General features: G+C 39.3%; 1 protein-coding gene across 1 annotated transcript in view; it reads left to right on the forward strand.

Annotated features, from left to right (window-relative positions):
* The window catches only part of LOC117254470 (FYN-binding protein 1), a 16017-nt gene extending 368 nt beyond the window's left edge, over positions 1–15649 (forward strand). Inside the window, exons 2-16 of the mRNA XM_033622796.2 lie at positions 3811–4423; positions 5277–5391; positions 5824–5870; positions 6014–6051; positions 6384–6415; positions 7260–7392; positions 9295–9457; positions 10674–10824; positions 11559–11575; positions 12175–12235; positions 12517–12559; positions 12880–13042; positions 14180–14213; positions 14407–14444; positions 14607–15649. Coding sequence (XP_033478687.1) covers positions 3811–4423; positions 5277–5391; positions 5824–5870; positions 6014–6051; positions 6384–6415; positions 7260–7392; positions 9295–9457; positions 10674–10824; positions 11559–11575; positions 12175–12235; positions 12517–12559; positions 12880–13042; positions 14180–14213; positions 14407–14444; positions 14607–14635 — 1677 coding nt within the window. The 3' untranslated portion in view covers positions 14636–15649. The remainder of the gene's footprint in view (positions 1–3810; positions 4424–5276; positions 5392–5823; positions 5871–6013; positions 6052–6383; positions 6416–7259; positions 7393–9294; positions 9458–10673; positions 10825–11558; positions 11576–12174; positions 12236–12516; positions 12560–12879; positions 13043–14179; positions 14214–14406; positions 14445–14606) is intronic.
* The last annotated feature ends 1615 nt before the right edge of the window (positions 15650–17264 follow it).

Genomic DNA, 17264 nt, shown 5'->3' on the forward strand with positions numbered 1-17264 from the left:
TGCCATTCAACTACCTACTAATTAAATCAACTTTTAAAACTTTTAACTTGCTTTAAAATCCTGTGAAGGCGACGATCTGACCGACTGGCTGCTGTTGTTCTTGATAGCAATTACATCATTTTCACAGGAGAAGGGGAAGTTAGATTTGAAAAAAAAGAAGAAAGATATGTTCACGCTGCTGCTGATGAAAGAAAGCTTTATTACACACAGCTATCACTGGTTAATGATTTACAGTGTGCTCAGTGCTGCTTTACTTCTACTTTTCTGTTTTCCTTATCTTAAATTTCACTTTAACTGCAATTAAAGACTTCTTTAAATTAAAAAAAAGGCAAAAATGGTTGATATTTAGTCTTTAAATTGTTAAAAAAAAATCCTGTACTCCCTCCAGGTTTTCTCCATGTTGGGGTCATTAGATCATCATGACCCCGCTGAAACCAGACTAATTATTGTAAATTTGACTGTTCTTAAATGTTCCAGCAATTAAGTAAATGAATCAACTACATTAAGTGTCTGTTTTCTGTTACAGAGACTGGCTGGTGCGTAATATGTGACAAAAGATTACTATCACCTGAATATATTCAGTCAAACTTAATCTGTATAGCAGCATTCACACAGGTTAGGGCAGTTCAAAGTGCTTTACAGACTGTTAAGCTCATGATAAGACAAATGTTCACAACAGGTTTCACTTTTTTGCCCTAATAGAGATCAATAGAGTTTATTGATATTTCAGAAATTGTTGGCTTTCACACAACAAAAAATATAAATATATAAATAAGTACAAAATGAGATTTGACTGTGAATAAGTAATTTTATGCGAATTGACTTTGTCTTTATTTTGTCACTTAGTCATAAATAAAATGCTTTCTCTCAGTGTTACCAGGTTTTCTCTGCAGCGCACCTGCACAGCTACAATCTGTGGTGACACCGTTTTAAAAACATCTGCGATAATTTGTCAGCGCCAAATGACACACTCGTACAGATGAACACACACACTCCTGTAGGTGCTCGCTTACTCAAAGTGGAACCCCATGTATGCGTGTCATCGGTTTTGCGGTGTAGAGAGAAAGGTTTTTGTCTGTTTCCTCTGTTCCTCGCATTGAGAGAGACGACTGCGAGCAGAGTTCGAAGCTTATTGGAGCAGGGGTGACAGTGCTGTAGGGCGTCTCTATGGTAACCAGCACAGGATGCTGGCTGAGGTACAGAGGTGTGTGGTTGTGAGCACTTCCTGCTCTTCTTCACACTCTCTGTTTGGCTTTGTCACAACTTTAGGTGTTCAGACATTAGATGGTGTCATTTCTTTATTGTCATCATGTTTGTGTTTTCTCAGCATTACAGAGAGTGAGGTGCGTTCATTCATGACAAAATTTGCTTTTATTTCCACCATGTTTCCCTCCTTATCTCCTCCATATATGTGAGTCAGCTAACCAGCGCTCTATTAAAACAGTTTTCTGACTCCGCTTGCTGAAGTTAAATTCAGTCTGTCTGTGGATGACTGTAGCTCCTTTATTTTAAACTCTCCTTCCTTCTTTTATTTCAGTTCATTTGTGTAGGTGAGAATGACAACATTCAAACCCCAGATAACGTAACAGGGATGCCTAAACATGAAAACCTCAGTTCTTACATGATGACTGAGACTCATGTCAAATTTTCGGTTTGTCTCAACTTTCATCTACCACACATACATTTTAAAAACACTCCAAGGTGAATAAATGTACACTCCATACACATCATCTTTGTAAAGGTAGAATTCACAGCTGAGATATTGTATTGGATTTTACAGGTGTACCTAATAAAGTGGCCACTGAGCATAAAAACTCCCCTCACTGGGGCATTGGTGGCTTAGTGGATAGAGCAGGCACCCCATGTACAAGGCTGTTGCCGCAGCGACCCGGGTTTGACTCCAACCTGTGGCCCTTTGCTGCATGTCATTCCCTCTCTCTCTCTCCCCCTTTCACACTTGACTTTCCTATCAATTAAAGGCAAAAACTGCCCAAAAAATATCTTTAAAAAAAAAAAAAAAAACTCCCCTCACTAACACAGACAGCAGCGTTTCACCTAGCAGCAGCGTGGCGTCAGTGTGAGTGTGAGGAACCAGACAGGAAATGGCTTCTAAACTCAAATTCAATAACCACAGCCAGAGTATTCAAACATAGATAAAAAAATCTACATGAAATCATTGCAGTAAATATTAGATATCCACCTTGGCAGGATACCGAACTCCGTCCTATAAAAATGTTTGTCTGGAAGTCATGTGACTGTTTTTATGAGCTTCGTTTTTTGCATGTTGTCATTGTCACACTAAATGACCAAAATTCCAAAGTTGCAACAGAGGCGACTTCTACATACAAAGACAGATCTTTAGAGGTGTAACTACCCTTTAAAAGTCTGCCATGAAATCTCAGATAAACATTAAAGCCAGGGACGCCCATCCATGACTGCTCCAAGCATTGGAACAACATCAAACTTTATCTGGGCCCAATTCCAATTATTATTTTTACTCCACCCCTTATCTTTCGAGTAGCACCTTGCCCCTCAAAACAAAAGTTACAAGGGGCAGTCGTTTAGTCTTGCGGTTGCCAGGACGCTAGTGATTTGTTCACAGCTTACTTTTGTATAAGCTGTGAACACAAAAGTAAGCTGTGCGTGTGTGTGTGTGTGTATGTGTGTGTGTGGTGTTGGTGGTCAAGGGGGGCATTGAACATGTCAAAATGTAGCACTGTCATGCACAAATCTGCAATAACAATGTAATTCTGGCTAGCTAATGTTAGCTTGTTAACCACTACTGTACCAAGACATCGACATACTAGTAATTTCTTCTGTTATGCACTTTGTTTAGAAAAGGAAATTGAAACAACAAAAAATAAGATAACATGATTGTAATCATACATTTTAAATCTTTATCAACAAAGAAAATACCTGTGGGTTGTGGGTTTCTTTTGTTGCTCGTACTGCCATCTTGCCGATGATTTCTCATAAAACTCAGTTTGAAGTGTGTCTCTGAAAAACTTTAGCTTGGAGGGCCATGTAGCCCTAACACTTGGCCCTACCCCTCTATTACAACAAGAATTGCGACACCTTATCCCTAGACATGAATACGCAAAGGGGTAAAGTTTGTGGTAGGGGCAACGAGTCTATTGGGATTGTGCCTTAGAACAATCCGATTTTCTTTTAGGAATGCACAGATCTGATATGTTGGGTATCAGCCGAAATGTGGCCAATTCAGTTTCTTTCTCAGTGTCACTATGTTTTTCACTGCCATTCATTAAATCAGCTGCAGTTGTTAGTGTCTCTGACCACATGCTAGAATTGAAATTTTTAATTTGTAGTGTGGTTAACTTACTTTGGACTTTGGACTAGTGGAGCAGTGGTATCAGATAGTTAGACACTGACGATACCCTGAGTTTAAGTATCATATCGTCTACATAACCTCATCTCTACTATTGTTTCCATAAAGATTGTTGATAAAACAGAAATTCTAACCACCTGTTTTAATTGAAACAAGATTTTATTGTATTGTTAATGATAATCTAATTCGTTCATGAAGATCACAAGGAATCATTTTCTTTCTGTTCCTGTAAAAGTTTTCTCTGCTGCACAGAGTTGAAGATTTCTCAGTTCTGTGAAGATCAAAACGACCAGGAAACTGTGTTGTTGCACAGCGCATTCTCACTTTGTAAAGATAGCATAGGGGTTTGACGAGTGTGTGTTTGTGAGCGTGGGGGGCATGCCGTGCTGTGTGCTGTGCTGCTAACTTCCTGCTTTAGAAACAGAGCAGCTGCAGTTGAGTTTGTACTCCTGTGTTGTTTTCAGGGGGAGACTGTCGACGTCAAGGCTCTGAGGGCCCGGTTCAACAACAACGCCAGCACCTCAGACACCAGCAGCCGAGACAGTGGCTCCCCAAAATCTCCACGACCTGGATTTGGAAAACTGATCCTGCCACTGACTGATTACGATCTGGCGCACCACAGACTGTCTCCTACGGTTCCCCCTCCTCCGATGGCCAACCCAGGCCTGGTGAGGTTTCCAAGGACGGAACCGATGGCAGCCCCCATCCCCTCCAGACCTTCCTTCCCTCGACCACCTCCCAATCCAGGAGTCAGAGCATCGACCCAGCCTGGAGACCCCGGAAAGGTCAAGCAAAAGGGGGAGATGCTACAGAACATGATGCTGAGGCACCAGAGGCCTCCAGCCCCCAATTTCACCCCGGGTCCAGCGGCCTCTGCACCAGCTCCCACCTCCACCCCTCTACCACTCCGACAGCAGCCTCGACAGAGAAGCGCAGGGGACGTGACCCCACTGAGGAGGCCTCTACCTCCTGAAGGACCCCAACCTTTGAAACCAAAACGGCCTCCCAACGTCAACCTGGAGCCTTTTCTGAGGTCCAACCGAGGACCTGCCCTCCCTGGTCCGAGAAAGAATGACAGTGAGTCTCTCGGGCTTTTTCACATCCATAGATTTCTAATTATGTTGAACTAATAAATGAAAGATGCTTTGGGTGTTGCTGGTATTCACTGGAATTTATATCTCTCTGGCTCATTTTACTCATTTCTGCATAAAAACAAACACTTGAGGTTCATTCTTTTAAACAGTAATTGACAAAATCATGACAGTGATGGGTGGATTTGGAAGATCAGTCAACAGGCTTTGCCACAAAGACAAACTGGTTTATTTCCTGCCCTGCTGTCGTTTGTTTTTTCACAGAAGACATTTTGACATGTCACAGTAGGAAAACCTCAGGTGTTAACAATATTTTAATGATGGCTGAACTTGAACCTGCTTCAGTTTCAGGGTCCTGGTATTGTGCCTGTGGGCTCACTGTCACATTGTCATGGTTTACAGGGAACTTGAACAGAACAAAAGTATCATTAATATTTTTAGTAACTCCTGTGCTCTTCTTACTGTGACAAGTCAAAATGTCCGCGCTGAAGAAAATAGACGATAGGGTATTAAACTTTTCTATTATTTTATCTCTGAATTTTAACTTCTGATCGAAAATTAAGTCCATTAAAATTTTGCCGATGGAGCCTCAAATACCAAAAGAAGAAAAAGAGCCCTTTGTAAAACATTAGTATCATTTTTTTTAAATCCTGTCATAAATGTTTCATGTTAAAATGTGCTAATTAACAAAGCTCAGTAACAAGAAAGAAAACAAGAACATTTCAGCATATTTGTTGTGAATTTTTGCCTTTTTGTTGACTGTCCATTCATCGCTGGTTCTCTGTCTCATGTAGCCGTGAATTTCTTTGCATTAACAACCATCTCTCTGGTTCTCCTAGGAGGTTCCCCGGGCTCAGCAGGCAGAAAGATGCCTTTACCTGCAGTCGTCAGTCCTCCAAAGCCGCCACAACGATTCACCAAACCCAGCAGGCTGCCGCACCAAATTGCCTCCATGTGAGTATTAAACTACTTCACATGATACTGGTGTTTTTTATGAACCTGCAGAGATGTACGTACTAAAACATAAGTGTCTATGTTTTTCATTACATGTTATTTATTTTACATCTTTGAATACACAATTACTGTAATAAAATCACTGAGAATGCCACAATAAAATCTTAGTCATATTTCCATCACATGATGTAAAGATAGCCGGCAGGAAATTGTGTGAAAATTAACGTTACGCTTACATCAATGTAACTCACTTAAAGGAGAATAAATCATACCAGAGACTCTAATTTTGAATCTAAAAAAAAGTATAAAGTATAAAGTAGGCACATTTTTGTAAATTGCTGCAACATCCAGGTGTCAAATGGTCTAAGATACATGTCACATACTTAAATGCTTACTGATAAACAGCTAAACTTGCTTGTTTATTGATTGCAGGGACATTGAGGATAATGAGGACTTCTATGATGACATTGATAGGAACGGTAATAATCGCAGCGTGTTTACTGGGGCAACGTTCCTCTTGTTCCTCTGACACATTTTAAGTTTTTAAAATTTCCCTATATTATAATTAATTAAGAGAATGTGCCACTTTCCTTTCATGTCTTAATATTGTGTGACTTTACAGAGTCCTGTAGCGACAATGGTTCACACTGTATGGACGGGGTAAGGACAAAAAACTGAAACTGAAATTTTAACTTACTATAAATTGAGAATGCTTCCCATTTTAAGAGTTTAAAACCAGGCGGTTCCTCCTTTGAGAACATGTTGTTTTCTTCCCTGAAACTAGAAACTACAATTCCAGTTCACACTTGTTTGTATTGCTGGAATATTAATGTTCTATTGGTGAGACAAGTGACGATTAAAATTAATCTATTGTCGGTGGAGCAGAGAATGATTTTCTTACAATGGGTGGTGTTCTCCTTAAATCTAATTATCCTTGTTAATGAATTTAACTTTGCTATTTAAACATGTAAATAAAATCTTTTCTCTTGCAGGAAGATGATGAAGTGTATGAGTTTATTGACGAGTAAGTACTAACTTTCTGCCTTTACTGTTAAAACACTGTCTGTACTCGTTAGGCATGTTACAAGCCAAAAGCCGAAAGTGTCTGCAGCTCTTTAAACATGAAGCGGAACAGTGTTTCTATGTATTTCTGTTACTGCTGCTGTTATTTTTGCATCTACTGCAAGTCCTGCTAAAGCAGCTACTTGTGCAACAACCACAACTGCAACTACTATTACTAAAAAGACTTTTGCAATTATGGCGTTTTTGCAGCTGACACAACTTTAAATTATTCAAACTGAAAACAACAATCTCTGCTCCATGAGATTTGAAGTCACACAGAAACAGCGTTTTGATTTAATGTGTCAACACTGAATGTGCCACAGTTGTACGATGATACTTCTACCACTTCCCTATGGTTATAAGTTGTTTCTGTGATTCAACTTATTTCCTGTAAAAGAGGGATAGTGACAAAATCAGGGGTGGGAGCATACTGAAACATGGGTAGACTAAAACAAACTGAAAGTGAAGTTTGTGGAATATTGCAGTTCAGAAAACAGTTTAATGTAAAGTTCTCAGGAAATAAACATTTTGATTGTTGTCAGTAATTTAACATATAACTTTATTGTTGAGGTAAGCGCATGTTCTTTCATGTAACCAAAAAATACACCTTTTTCCAGAGAGTTAAAATAATGGTACTACCACGGCAAAGCATAGCTTCTTACTGCATACACAGCATCAAAGAGTCAGTAGCACAGCTGCAGATTCCTTTTAGTGGCTTGTCATTCATATTGTACGAGTATACTGTGATGTGAACTGTCTAAAAAACGTCACATTTCTTATTTCTTGTTTGAATTCTTCCTTTACAGGGACCAGGTGGAGCAAAATCAATTACATGCTGGGAAGCAAAACAAAAAAGATGCAAAGAGGCAGCGGGAGCAGGAGAAGAAAGAGCAGATGGAGCGTCAGAAAAAAGAAAATGAGTTGAGGAAGAAATTTCAGGTATCAACAAAGATGTCCTCAGTGAAACTCTGAAGTTCTGTTTCTATGACAGAAAATCACATAGTATCACTTTTGAATTTAGGTGACATGGATGACAGTTTAGAGGGAAAATTTGCCACCTCTTATGAGAATGCCCAGTTAGTAAATGTAGCCCATTGAAGCAATAAATTCTTTAGTGTGTACTATACTGACAAATAAAGCTAAGTCCTGCTCATAGAGCTGTGTCAGCAGTGCTTTATGTTCCAGGATGCATTGCACACAAGTCTTGGCCACTCTTCACTACATTTCTTTAGCCATATTCTGGTTCAAACAAATACAGCTAAATATTTAAGTCACCCAATACACTGTGAGAGGTGTCCTGATCATAACATCCTCTGCACTTATATTTGGGATACAAGCAAAAAGAGTGGTATCGAGAGCCAACACATTCTCATCCCAACTCAGCTGCTTTGTCAAAATATGACGCACTAGTTAGCCTCCTATGTCGCTTCTGGATGTTCAGGAAGGGCATGTCAATTTACAGTTGTTACATGAATTGTGTCTTTTCAAGATAAACTTACAATATTAGTAAAACTTCATTGACTTTTGGTTTCACACAAGAAGCGAACAGCAGGCTCCCAGGTGAAAGTCTGAAGTTGTTTGACCCATCCAGCTCCCCTCGCACCAGTCCTGTATGGACTTTCTTGCGCTTTACACTACAGTTGATGTCTGTTGCATAAGAAAAAGCTGTGGCCTGGTGCATATTAATTCATTCATTCATTAATTCATTCATTCCTTCATTCAAACTTTTATTTTAGACTCGGGAATTCAATTGAGGGAGACCCCCATTTTCGATAATGCCGAGCATGAGCAAAGACATTAAAACAATCAATAAGCAAACAAAGAACCATCATTCATACCAATTAAAACAGAAATGAAATCTTTCAAAACAACAAACAATTATAGCAATATATGATCGTTCAAAGCAGAAATACAGGATGATAAAAGTAGAAATATAGGATAATCAACATGTTATGGTGTAGATGAATAGTTAAAAACATTTCTAATCAATTAAAACAAGATCTGAAATAAGGCATTTAAACAGCCATAATGGTGGCAGAGTGTCCAACTTAAAGGTCTTTTGCGGATTGTTCCATGTATAAGGTGCACTGTAAGAGAATTTTCCTAGTTCAGTTCTGATAAAGGGAGTGTGAAGCAACAAAGCGAGTACCGAGATTATGTGAGGTCACAAAGGGTGCCTCTGTGCATTGGTTTCTGACGCCAAGGTCCACTGACAAAGTGGCGGTATCTGAGGACTGGGAGTGAGAATGGGCTGCTAGAGCACGCCCCCTAGAAACTAAAGCTGAAGTAGCCTGTAGTGTTTTGCCTCCAACTAATTGTCAAGGGACTAATTGTGGCCTTGTATTTCAGAATATACTATACATGGCTCGCCACATAATGTCGGCTAATCGAGCAAGTTCACTTGGCTTTTTTTTCCGTTTACCTAATAGTGGCGGAACTGTCACACAGTTGTTGACATGCACCAAGTTGGAACTATGTGGGTGGAACTAAAGTGTTTTTATAAACAGTCAGTACACAAGCAAAAGAATGATTACCTTACAGCAGACATTTCCTGCTAGGTAGCAGAATATGGCCACAGCAAAGAATCATAACGTCGTTGCTTTTAGGAGCGGTAGAAAGTTGAATACTTTTTAACTGAAAGATGAAACAGTTATGTTTGTCTCATTTGTACGGCATGAAGCAGCTGCCTCCCTTATATTTTCACATTATCTATTCTGGCCCCCGTTCAAAAAAAGTTAGGACACTCCTGTCTTACATCCTGAAGCACTGACGTCCACATCTAAACCTCATTAATTTCTGTTAATTGATAACTTTCACAGTTTTGTTTCTCTCTTTCTGTAGTTGCAAGGGGAGGTGGAGGTTATTCATACAGCCAAAGTCCGGCATGACTGGTATGGAGGAGGAAAACTGGACCTCAGCGTACGACAAGGAGAGAGCGTGGAAATCCTCAGAGTGAAGAATAACCCCGGAGGCAAATGGTTGGCTCGCTCTCTGAACGGAAACTGTGAGTTTCACTTAAATTTTTCTATCAGGCATGTTTAGAAAAGCTTTCAGTCTGAACCTCTCTTTAGTGTCATACAGTTAAGTGAGGCATAGCAGCTTCACCTTCCTACATTAATCTTCAGTGATGTGTTGATATGGAGGCTAAACAACTGAAAGTTTATATCTTAAATGATGGTTGTTGTTGTGACAATATTTTGTCTTTTAAATGTGGAAATTGAGATATTAATATTTTTAAAGGTGACAGGCAAGTTTGTAGATCCTTTGTAGCTCAGTTCTATGAAATCAGCAGCAGTTTATGTGTGTGCGTGTGTGTCTGTGTGGTGGGTACAGGGTAATCATCACAGTACTGTAAGTCTCCACCCACCTGTTTGTTTTTTTAACGTGTTTTCAATTTACATGGAAATACTTGAAACTCAAAAAGAAACCTGAAATGTTGCATTTGTTACCCTTGGGTTTGGTGGAAAAGTTGTTATTAGTAATAGCAGATTATTTCAAATCTTCCATGACCTTATAGTATCTTCTGCAATTATTGCACTTTAGCAGGCAAGGTGTGCGTGCGATGACTGATGTGAGTTTAGATCTTCAGTTTAAAACATTTTGGAGCCTATCCCAGCTGTCAGGCGAGAGGGCGAGAGGTGGAGTACACCCTACACAGGTCACCAGACTAGCGCAGGGCTGACACATAGAGACAGACAACCATTCACACTCACATTCACACCTACGGCCAATTTAGAGTCACTGGTTAACCTGCATGTCTTTGGACTGTGGGAGGAAGCCGGAGAACGTGGAGAAAACCCACACTAACACGGGGAGAACAAGCAACCCCGCACAGAAGTGCTCCCTCACCCTGAGTTCAGACCCCCCACACTGGGTTTGAACCAAGAGGCGACAATGTCAACCGCTGCACCACCATGCCGCCCACAACAACTACAAACAACAAAGAATGTCGTGAATCAAAGCAGAGTAGCATTTTCCCCACTGATAATGTGACATATTTCATGACTATTTCAATTATCATTAATTTCTAGATAAAAGAGAGAGACGATGACACATGAGATATGACACATGAAAATCATTTAATTTTTTTTTAATATATAGAGATACCCAGTAATAATATTAATTATCATTCTTGTATTAGATTTGTCTGAGTTGACTCACACACTGAATCATCGTTATGTAACCAAAGTACATCATCTCCATGTTGTGTTGCCTTGCAGATGGATACATCAGTAACACATGTGTGGATGTTGACTATGAAGCAGTGAAGCGCAAAGTGCTCCAGTCCAGAAAAATAGACACATCAACATTGCCTCCACCACCTCCAGACCCCCCAATGATGTTGAATATGGAGTTGAATAGTAGCAACAGGTAGAGTAGATCATGTTGATCCTGCCATATTTACTAGTGTTGTCACGACACCAAAATCTTTGTTTCGGTACCAATACCAATATGAATTTCGATACTTTTCGATACTTTTCGGTACTTTTCTTAAGGAAAAGTCCTTTTGGATACAAACCTTTAGAACAATAAATAGTAGGGGTGTAACGGTTCCAAAAAAATCATGGTTCGGTAAGTACCTTGGTACAGACGTCACGGTTTGGTAACTCAAATGTCCCACCAAGTTTGTGCTGTCTCGTGTTGTCTCCCTTTGCGAGGCAGACTTTCTCTTGTCTTTTTTCACATGCGCCAGCTGCGAATGTTGATACAGGTGTTGTCATACACACCACTTGTGCAATCTGTGCTCCAATAGGAACAAGAAAGGCGTTTGTGTGCATAAATGAGTAAAATAAATTAACTAAATTAATGAATTGAATCAATTTCAAAGTACCGGTATTTTCCAAATGCAGTATAGTACCGTTTGGAATACTCTAGTACCGCGGTACTATTTTAGTACCGGTATACCGTGCAACACTAATATTTACTGCTCTCTACTGTAATATTGTGAGAAAAAATATTTTAACGCTCTTAAACCAACCTTTCCCAAAGCTTTTAAAGTATTTTTTTAGCAGCAATAATCTACTCTGAAATTGATCTAATTGTTCGGTTCTCAGTTTCACTCACATCACTTCCAACTAACATGCTATGTTTCCTCTAATCTGCAGCATGCTTCAAGATGATGGTAAGTGACATCACACCGCATATAAACATCACTGGCTGATTAGGATTAAGATTTATTTTAACTTCATCATTGCTCAATAAAAACTACACAGAAGTGTGCACACTATAGAAATTAAAACGGAACTTAGCTCATTAATACAAATATCACCTGTTTTTGGTTTCATCTTATTTCTTCTTCTATTTTTAAATCAAATTTTTAATTGGAATTCACAAGTGATTCATAGAATTCATTGGTGAAACATCTTTAAAAGTCTACTCTTACTTAAAATATTGTTCAAAATTAACATCTTTAACTGAACTTGAAAGAATTGTATAACTCTCCACACAGTTTGCTGAAGCTCTGTAGGGTAGTTGAAAACTTGAAAAATGAGAACTATGACCAACTTGATTACTTGAATTTTTCTGTGAAAAAGGCTATTTAACTTGTTTTCTTTATTTTATTCTTTTCTCACACAAGTGTAAATGATACATGTTTTTGATTGTTATTGTTTGTTTGTTTGTTTGTTTGTGTCAACAGATTTGTGACAGTTTGTGATTTGTATTCATTTACAGGAAAACAAGATAATTTGGCTTTATTGTACTTTTTTGTTTTGTCCTCAGATGACTATGATGACGTTCAACCAATGACGGAGGATTTCCCCCCACCACCGCTTGAAATCAGGTATCTATTTACATCAGTTCCACTGAAACAGAGCAGGAAATGAGATGTTTGAGCTAGTGACACCTTAATACACCTCCAGTATCCGTATAATGTAAAGCTTTGTTTGTGTAGATATGATATAATGCGAAAGTACTTGAGGTAATGTTCAAAGACAGAAATTACAACAGAATTAGTCTGCCACTAATTTATTTTTATCAATCTGTCAGACCAAATCTGAGAAAATGTGTGTTGTTTATTAATGTATTTAAATGCTTCTTAATAAATCATTCATCTGTTTCCAGCATTGATCCCAAACTGGAGAAGGAGCTGAAAAAAAAATTTAAGGTAAAATGTCTTCACACTTTCACACCAGATTATTTGGTTAAGTGAAGGATAAAGCAGAGTGTCATCAGCATAGTGACAGAAGGAAATTGTGATATTGTTTACTGTGTGTTTCTCAATTATTTGTCTAAAGGGAAATATGTATAGAAAGAAAAGAACAGGGCCCAGGGTGGATCCTTGAGGAGCTCCACATACACCCCACAATTATGAGAAGCATAATTTCCACATGATGCATATAAAATAAATATGTTGCAATGCCCTCATCAATAAAATCACTGAAATGCAAAAAATGCTAAAAATGGTTCCCTGTTACTGTTACCCAGTATGACGGACCTCTCAGGGTGCTGCACACCATGATGGTGGATCCTAATAGTGCTATAAAGAAGCCAGGAGGGAAAGATCTGCCTGTGGTTCAAGGAGAAGTCGTGGACATCATCCAGCTCACCAGTAGCAAGAAAGCTCTGTGTCGCAACCAGTTTGGTAAATGTATGTAAACCCTTGCATCCCTCCTTGATAACATGTTATTTAAATCTTCAGCAGGTGATCCATTAGCAGTTTGTCAAGGTGTCTGGCTTTAAACAAGAAAGAGTAAGAGTTGATCTTTATTGTTGGCATTGTCATTAACAAAACAACAGTCATGCCAGCAGTTCTGTGAGGGTTCACTGAGGTAAAGCTGTGCTTTAAACTAAATGCTAACAACAGCATGCTAATATGCTCACAATAAAACTGCTAAAATGCTGATGTTAATGCATATTGTGCTCAACATCTTGGTTTACCATTTTAGCATGTAGGGATGGGAATTGATAAGATTTCATTGATACCAATGCCATTATTGAGTTTGCTTATCAATGCAACCCTTTATCAGTTCCCTTATTGATTCCTGAAAAACCTTCTGTGTGAAAGAGAGATAGGCCTACACGGGTTCAGCATCAACACAACTGGACAACTGGATCTCTGAGTCCCATTCCTATCAGCATGATAACATTTGCTTATTAGCATTAAACACAAAGAAAAGTACAGCTAAGGTGAATGTAATTGATTTTGCAAATATTTCAACCAAATTGCTGGACAAATGAAAATATTGAACTGACAATGGTGCTAGATGAAAGGCCAGGAGATTAAAGTTATTACATTTCATCCTTAGGGGACCATGAATGTGTGTTACTGGACCCTAACCTAAATGTCACAGGAAGTCATACAATTTAGCATTGAAATCTCAGGGAGATTTATTTTTTGTTTCCTTTTTTATTTCCTTGTGAATCTGGAGCACATTAATTGTGTTTGATTACTATCACATCCAAGTAAGATTTATTCTATTGTTTTTCTTTTATTCTGATGTTTATTGAAAGTTGCCACAGTCTTTACTTGGCGTGACTGGCATCTGCTGTAAGGGGGATCATATATTGCTTCATAAGCTTTAATGTGCCGCTTTAATACAAGAAACATTTAAGATTCCTTCATGCTTCCAAAAATGTCATGAGAGTTTATGTTTCTCAGAGGATAATAGTTCAGTACAATAAATAAAATACAGATCATTGTGTAATAAATATACTGACAGTTGTATTTTACTAATTCAGTGCGACTGCTTTAACATAGAAGTCTGTTTTGTCTCACCACTCACAGATGGTTATGTGTCCAGGTCTCTTCTTCTTCCAATGTAAGTGAAGTTGTAAAAAATTCTATTTTACAAATCTAACATAGTATGAATCTTTTCATTTAATCTGCAATTAATTTTGTTCTCATCCACAATTACAGCAAAGTAAATTTTGACTTCATGTTAACAAGTTTAAGGTTTTATATCAACAGAAAACATTTTCTGCAGTTAGTTAAACATCAGTCTTTCTCTACAGGGAAGGAGACATTTACGACGACGTTGACTATGCAGGCGGTGAGTTATCTTTGAATCTGCATGTTCTGTCATGAAAGCCATGTAAACTGTATCACTGTAATTAACAGTGTAATCTGAAATATTCACTTTTGAAAACCCATACATTTGTCTGACTTTTGAATTCATTTTTTATGGACATTTTGTCTTTCTTTTTTATTTCAGACGTCTACGACAACGACTCTACACACTGATTATTAAAACATGTCAAACTAAACACACACTCACACAGAAGAATATAGACAGACTAAATGAACAAACTATATAACACCATTATTAACAAACTATATAAAAGTTACAAACTAAAACTTAGGCTACATCCACACTATAACCTTTTCATTTTAAAACACACAACTATTTCTACGTTCATGCCTAGTGTCCACACTGCTCCAGCATTTTGGAACTGCTAAAACGGAGACCTTTGAAAACGCTGCTGACCCCACTTTAGTTTGAAAACTCCAGGGATGGGTTTTAGTCGAGGTGGACAGAAAAGGATACCTTTGACAAATGATAAGGACGCAGATATCAACATTTGTTTCCTGGTTGGCTCTTAGTCACAACAAGCCAGAAAAATTATAGCAAGATCTACATACCTTATGTGATTTCAACTTTCTTGTGTGGGTTCCCCTTTTCCATCATCATGGCTTCCAAGTAAAGAAATCCCAGGTCTTACTTTTCTCCAACTCCGCAGTGTTTTGCGGAACTAACTACTCCTTCCTGTTTACCCCTGCACTTACAGTACATGCCTAGTGTACGTGAATGTTCATGTGATATGCGGGATTATTTCTGGAACAGTGCTAAAACGTTTGTGTGTACAGAGACCGTTTTCATTTTTTCATGCTGTTCTAAAATTTAAATGTATTAGTGTGGATGTGGCCTCAAACTATGTGACAGAGGATTCAAACACAGCCCGAGCTCTCGGGGTCACAAACACACAAACTATGTAACTATCTAACTATAAAAACTATATAAAACTAGAACTGTGTACTATATAACTAAAACTATACAAAACTATATAAAACTGAGGGACAAAAACAGATAATAGAGTGAACACACACACACACACACACACTGTGCTGAGAATAACAAACTTATCATCATTGCATTGTTTGTCAGACTGCTTGTATAGAAAGTGAATACACTATTACTGTAGCTTTGTGTATTGCTTCATGTCTGGGATAATTTAAAATAAATGATTTTTTTTTTTACTGGTACGTGTGTCCTTTTTTTAATTGACTTTTTCTCGCTTTCTTTAAAAATAAAATAGAGCAGTGCTTAACCACTTGAAATGTGATGTTTAGTAAAGTGAAAGAAGAGTTAAATGAAGGAATAAGGCAGATGAGGGCACCCAGTGGCTTAGTGGGTAGAGCAGGTGTCCTATATGCAAAGGCAATGTCATTGCTGCAGTGGCTGAGGGTTGTGGGTCCAGTTCAAGCCTGCTGCATATCTCCTTATCCTTCCTGACTGATTCTTCTCTAGTTTTCTGTTCTGCTGGTGTCCTTGTCACTACTGGTAGCATACCTGCAGACTGAGCAGGTTGCACAGGTAGTCCAGCTCTTCCAGGATGGCACATCCATATGTGCAGGCGAAGAGGATTTGCTGCGTCTCCCAGCACAGTCTCAAGAGCATGGAGGAGATACCAGGAGACTGGCCGTAACACGAGGAGAGCTGGACTGGGCCATAGAAGGGCATCAACCCAGCAGCAGGACCAGTATCTGCTCCTCTGTGCAAGGAGGAACAGGAGGAGCACTGCCAGAGCCCTACAAAATGACCTCCAGCATGGTACTGGTGTGCATGTGTCAGAAACATTAGGCTGGCATAGGGCCCTGTGGTCCCTCGACTGGGACCTGTGCTCACAGCCCAGCACCGTGCAGCTCCATCATTCACCAGAGAACACCAGAATTAGAAGGTCCCCCACTGGCGCCCTGTTCTCTTCACAGATGAGAGCATGTTCACACTGAGCACATGTGACAGACGTGACAGAGTCTGGAGACGCCATGGTGAACGTTATTGCTGCCTGTAACATCATCCAGCATGACCAGTTTGGTGGTGGGTCAGTGATGGTGTGGGGAGGCACATTCTTGAAGGGTTGCACAGTCCTCCATGTCATAGCCAACAGTACCCTGACTGCTGTTAGGTACCAGGATGAAAACCTCAGAGTGACTGTCAGACCTTATGCTGGTGCAGTGGGCCCTGGGTCCCTCCTGGTGCAGCGGGCCCTGGGTTCCTCCTGGTGCAGGACAATGCCCGGCCTCATGTGGCCGAGTGTGTGGGCAGTTCCTGGATTATGAAGGCAATGATGCCATTGACTGGCCCTCTCGTTCTCCTGACCTAAATCCAGCTGAGCACCTATGAGACGTTATGTTTTGGTGCATCTGACGCCACCAGGACCACCACAGACTGTCCAGGAGCTCACTGATGCCCTGATCCAGGTCTGGGAGGAGATCCCCCACAACACAATCCGTTGACGCATCAGGAGCATGCCCAGAAGTTATTGGGAGTGCAAATAGGCACATCGGGGCCATACATGTTACTGGGTTACATTATGAGTTGCTGTGATGAAATTCACATGAGTGGGATCAGCCTTTGATTTAAATTTTTTACTTTGATTTTTGGTGTGATATTGAATCCAGCCCTCAGTGGGCTCAGTGTTACTATAATTTTTTTAGCAGTATTTTTTTTTAAAAAAAAACATTATAACATTAATAATAACAAGTATCACATCACAAAGATTTGTTTCTCAGAAATGTTATTTATTTGTTTTTTATAATGTCCCTTGTCATCGACATCAAGTTGATTTTTCCCACAAAAAAACAGATTACC

The sequence above is a fragment of the Epinephelus lanceolatus genome, chromosome 6 (genome assembly GCF_041903045.1).
Source record: "Epinephelus lanceolatus isolate andai-2023 chromosome 6, ASM4190304v1, whole genome shotgun sequence".
Taxonomy (NCBI): domain Eukaryota; kingdom Metazoa; phylum Chordata; class Actinopteri; order Perciformes; family Serranidae; genus Epinephelus; species Epinephelus lanceolatus.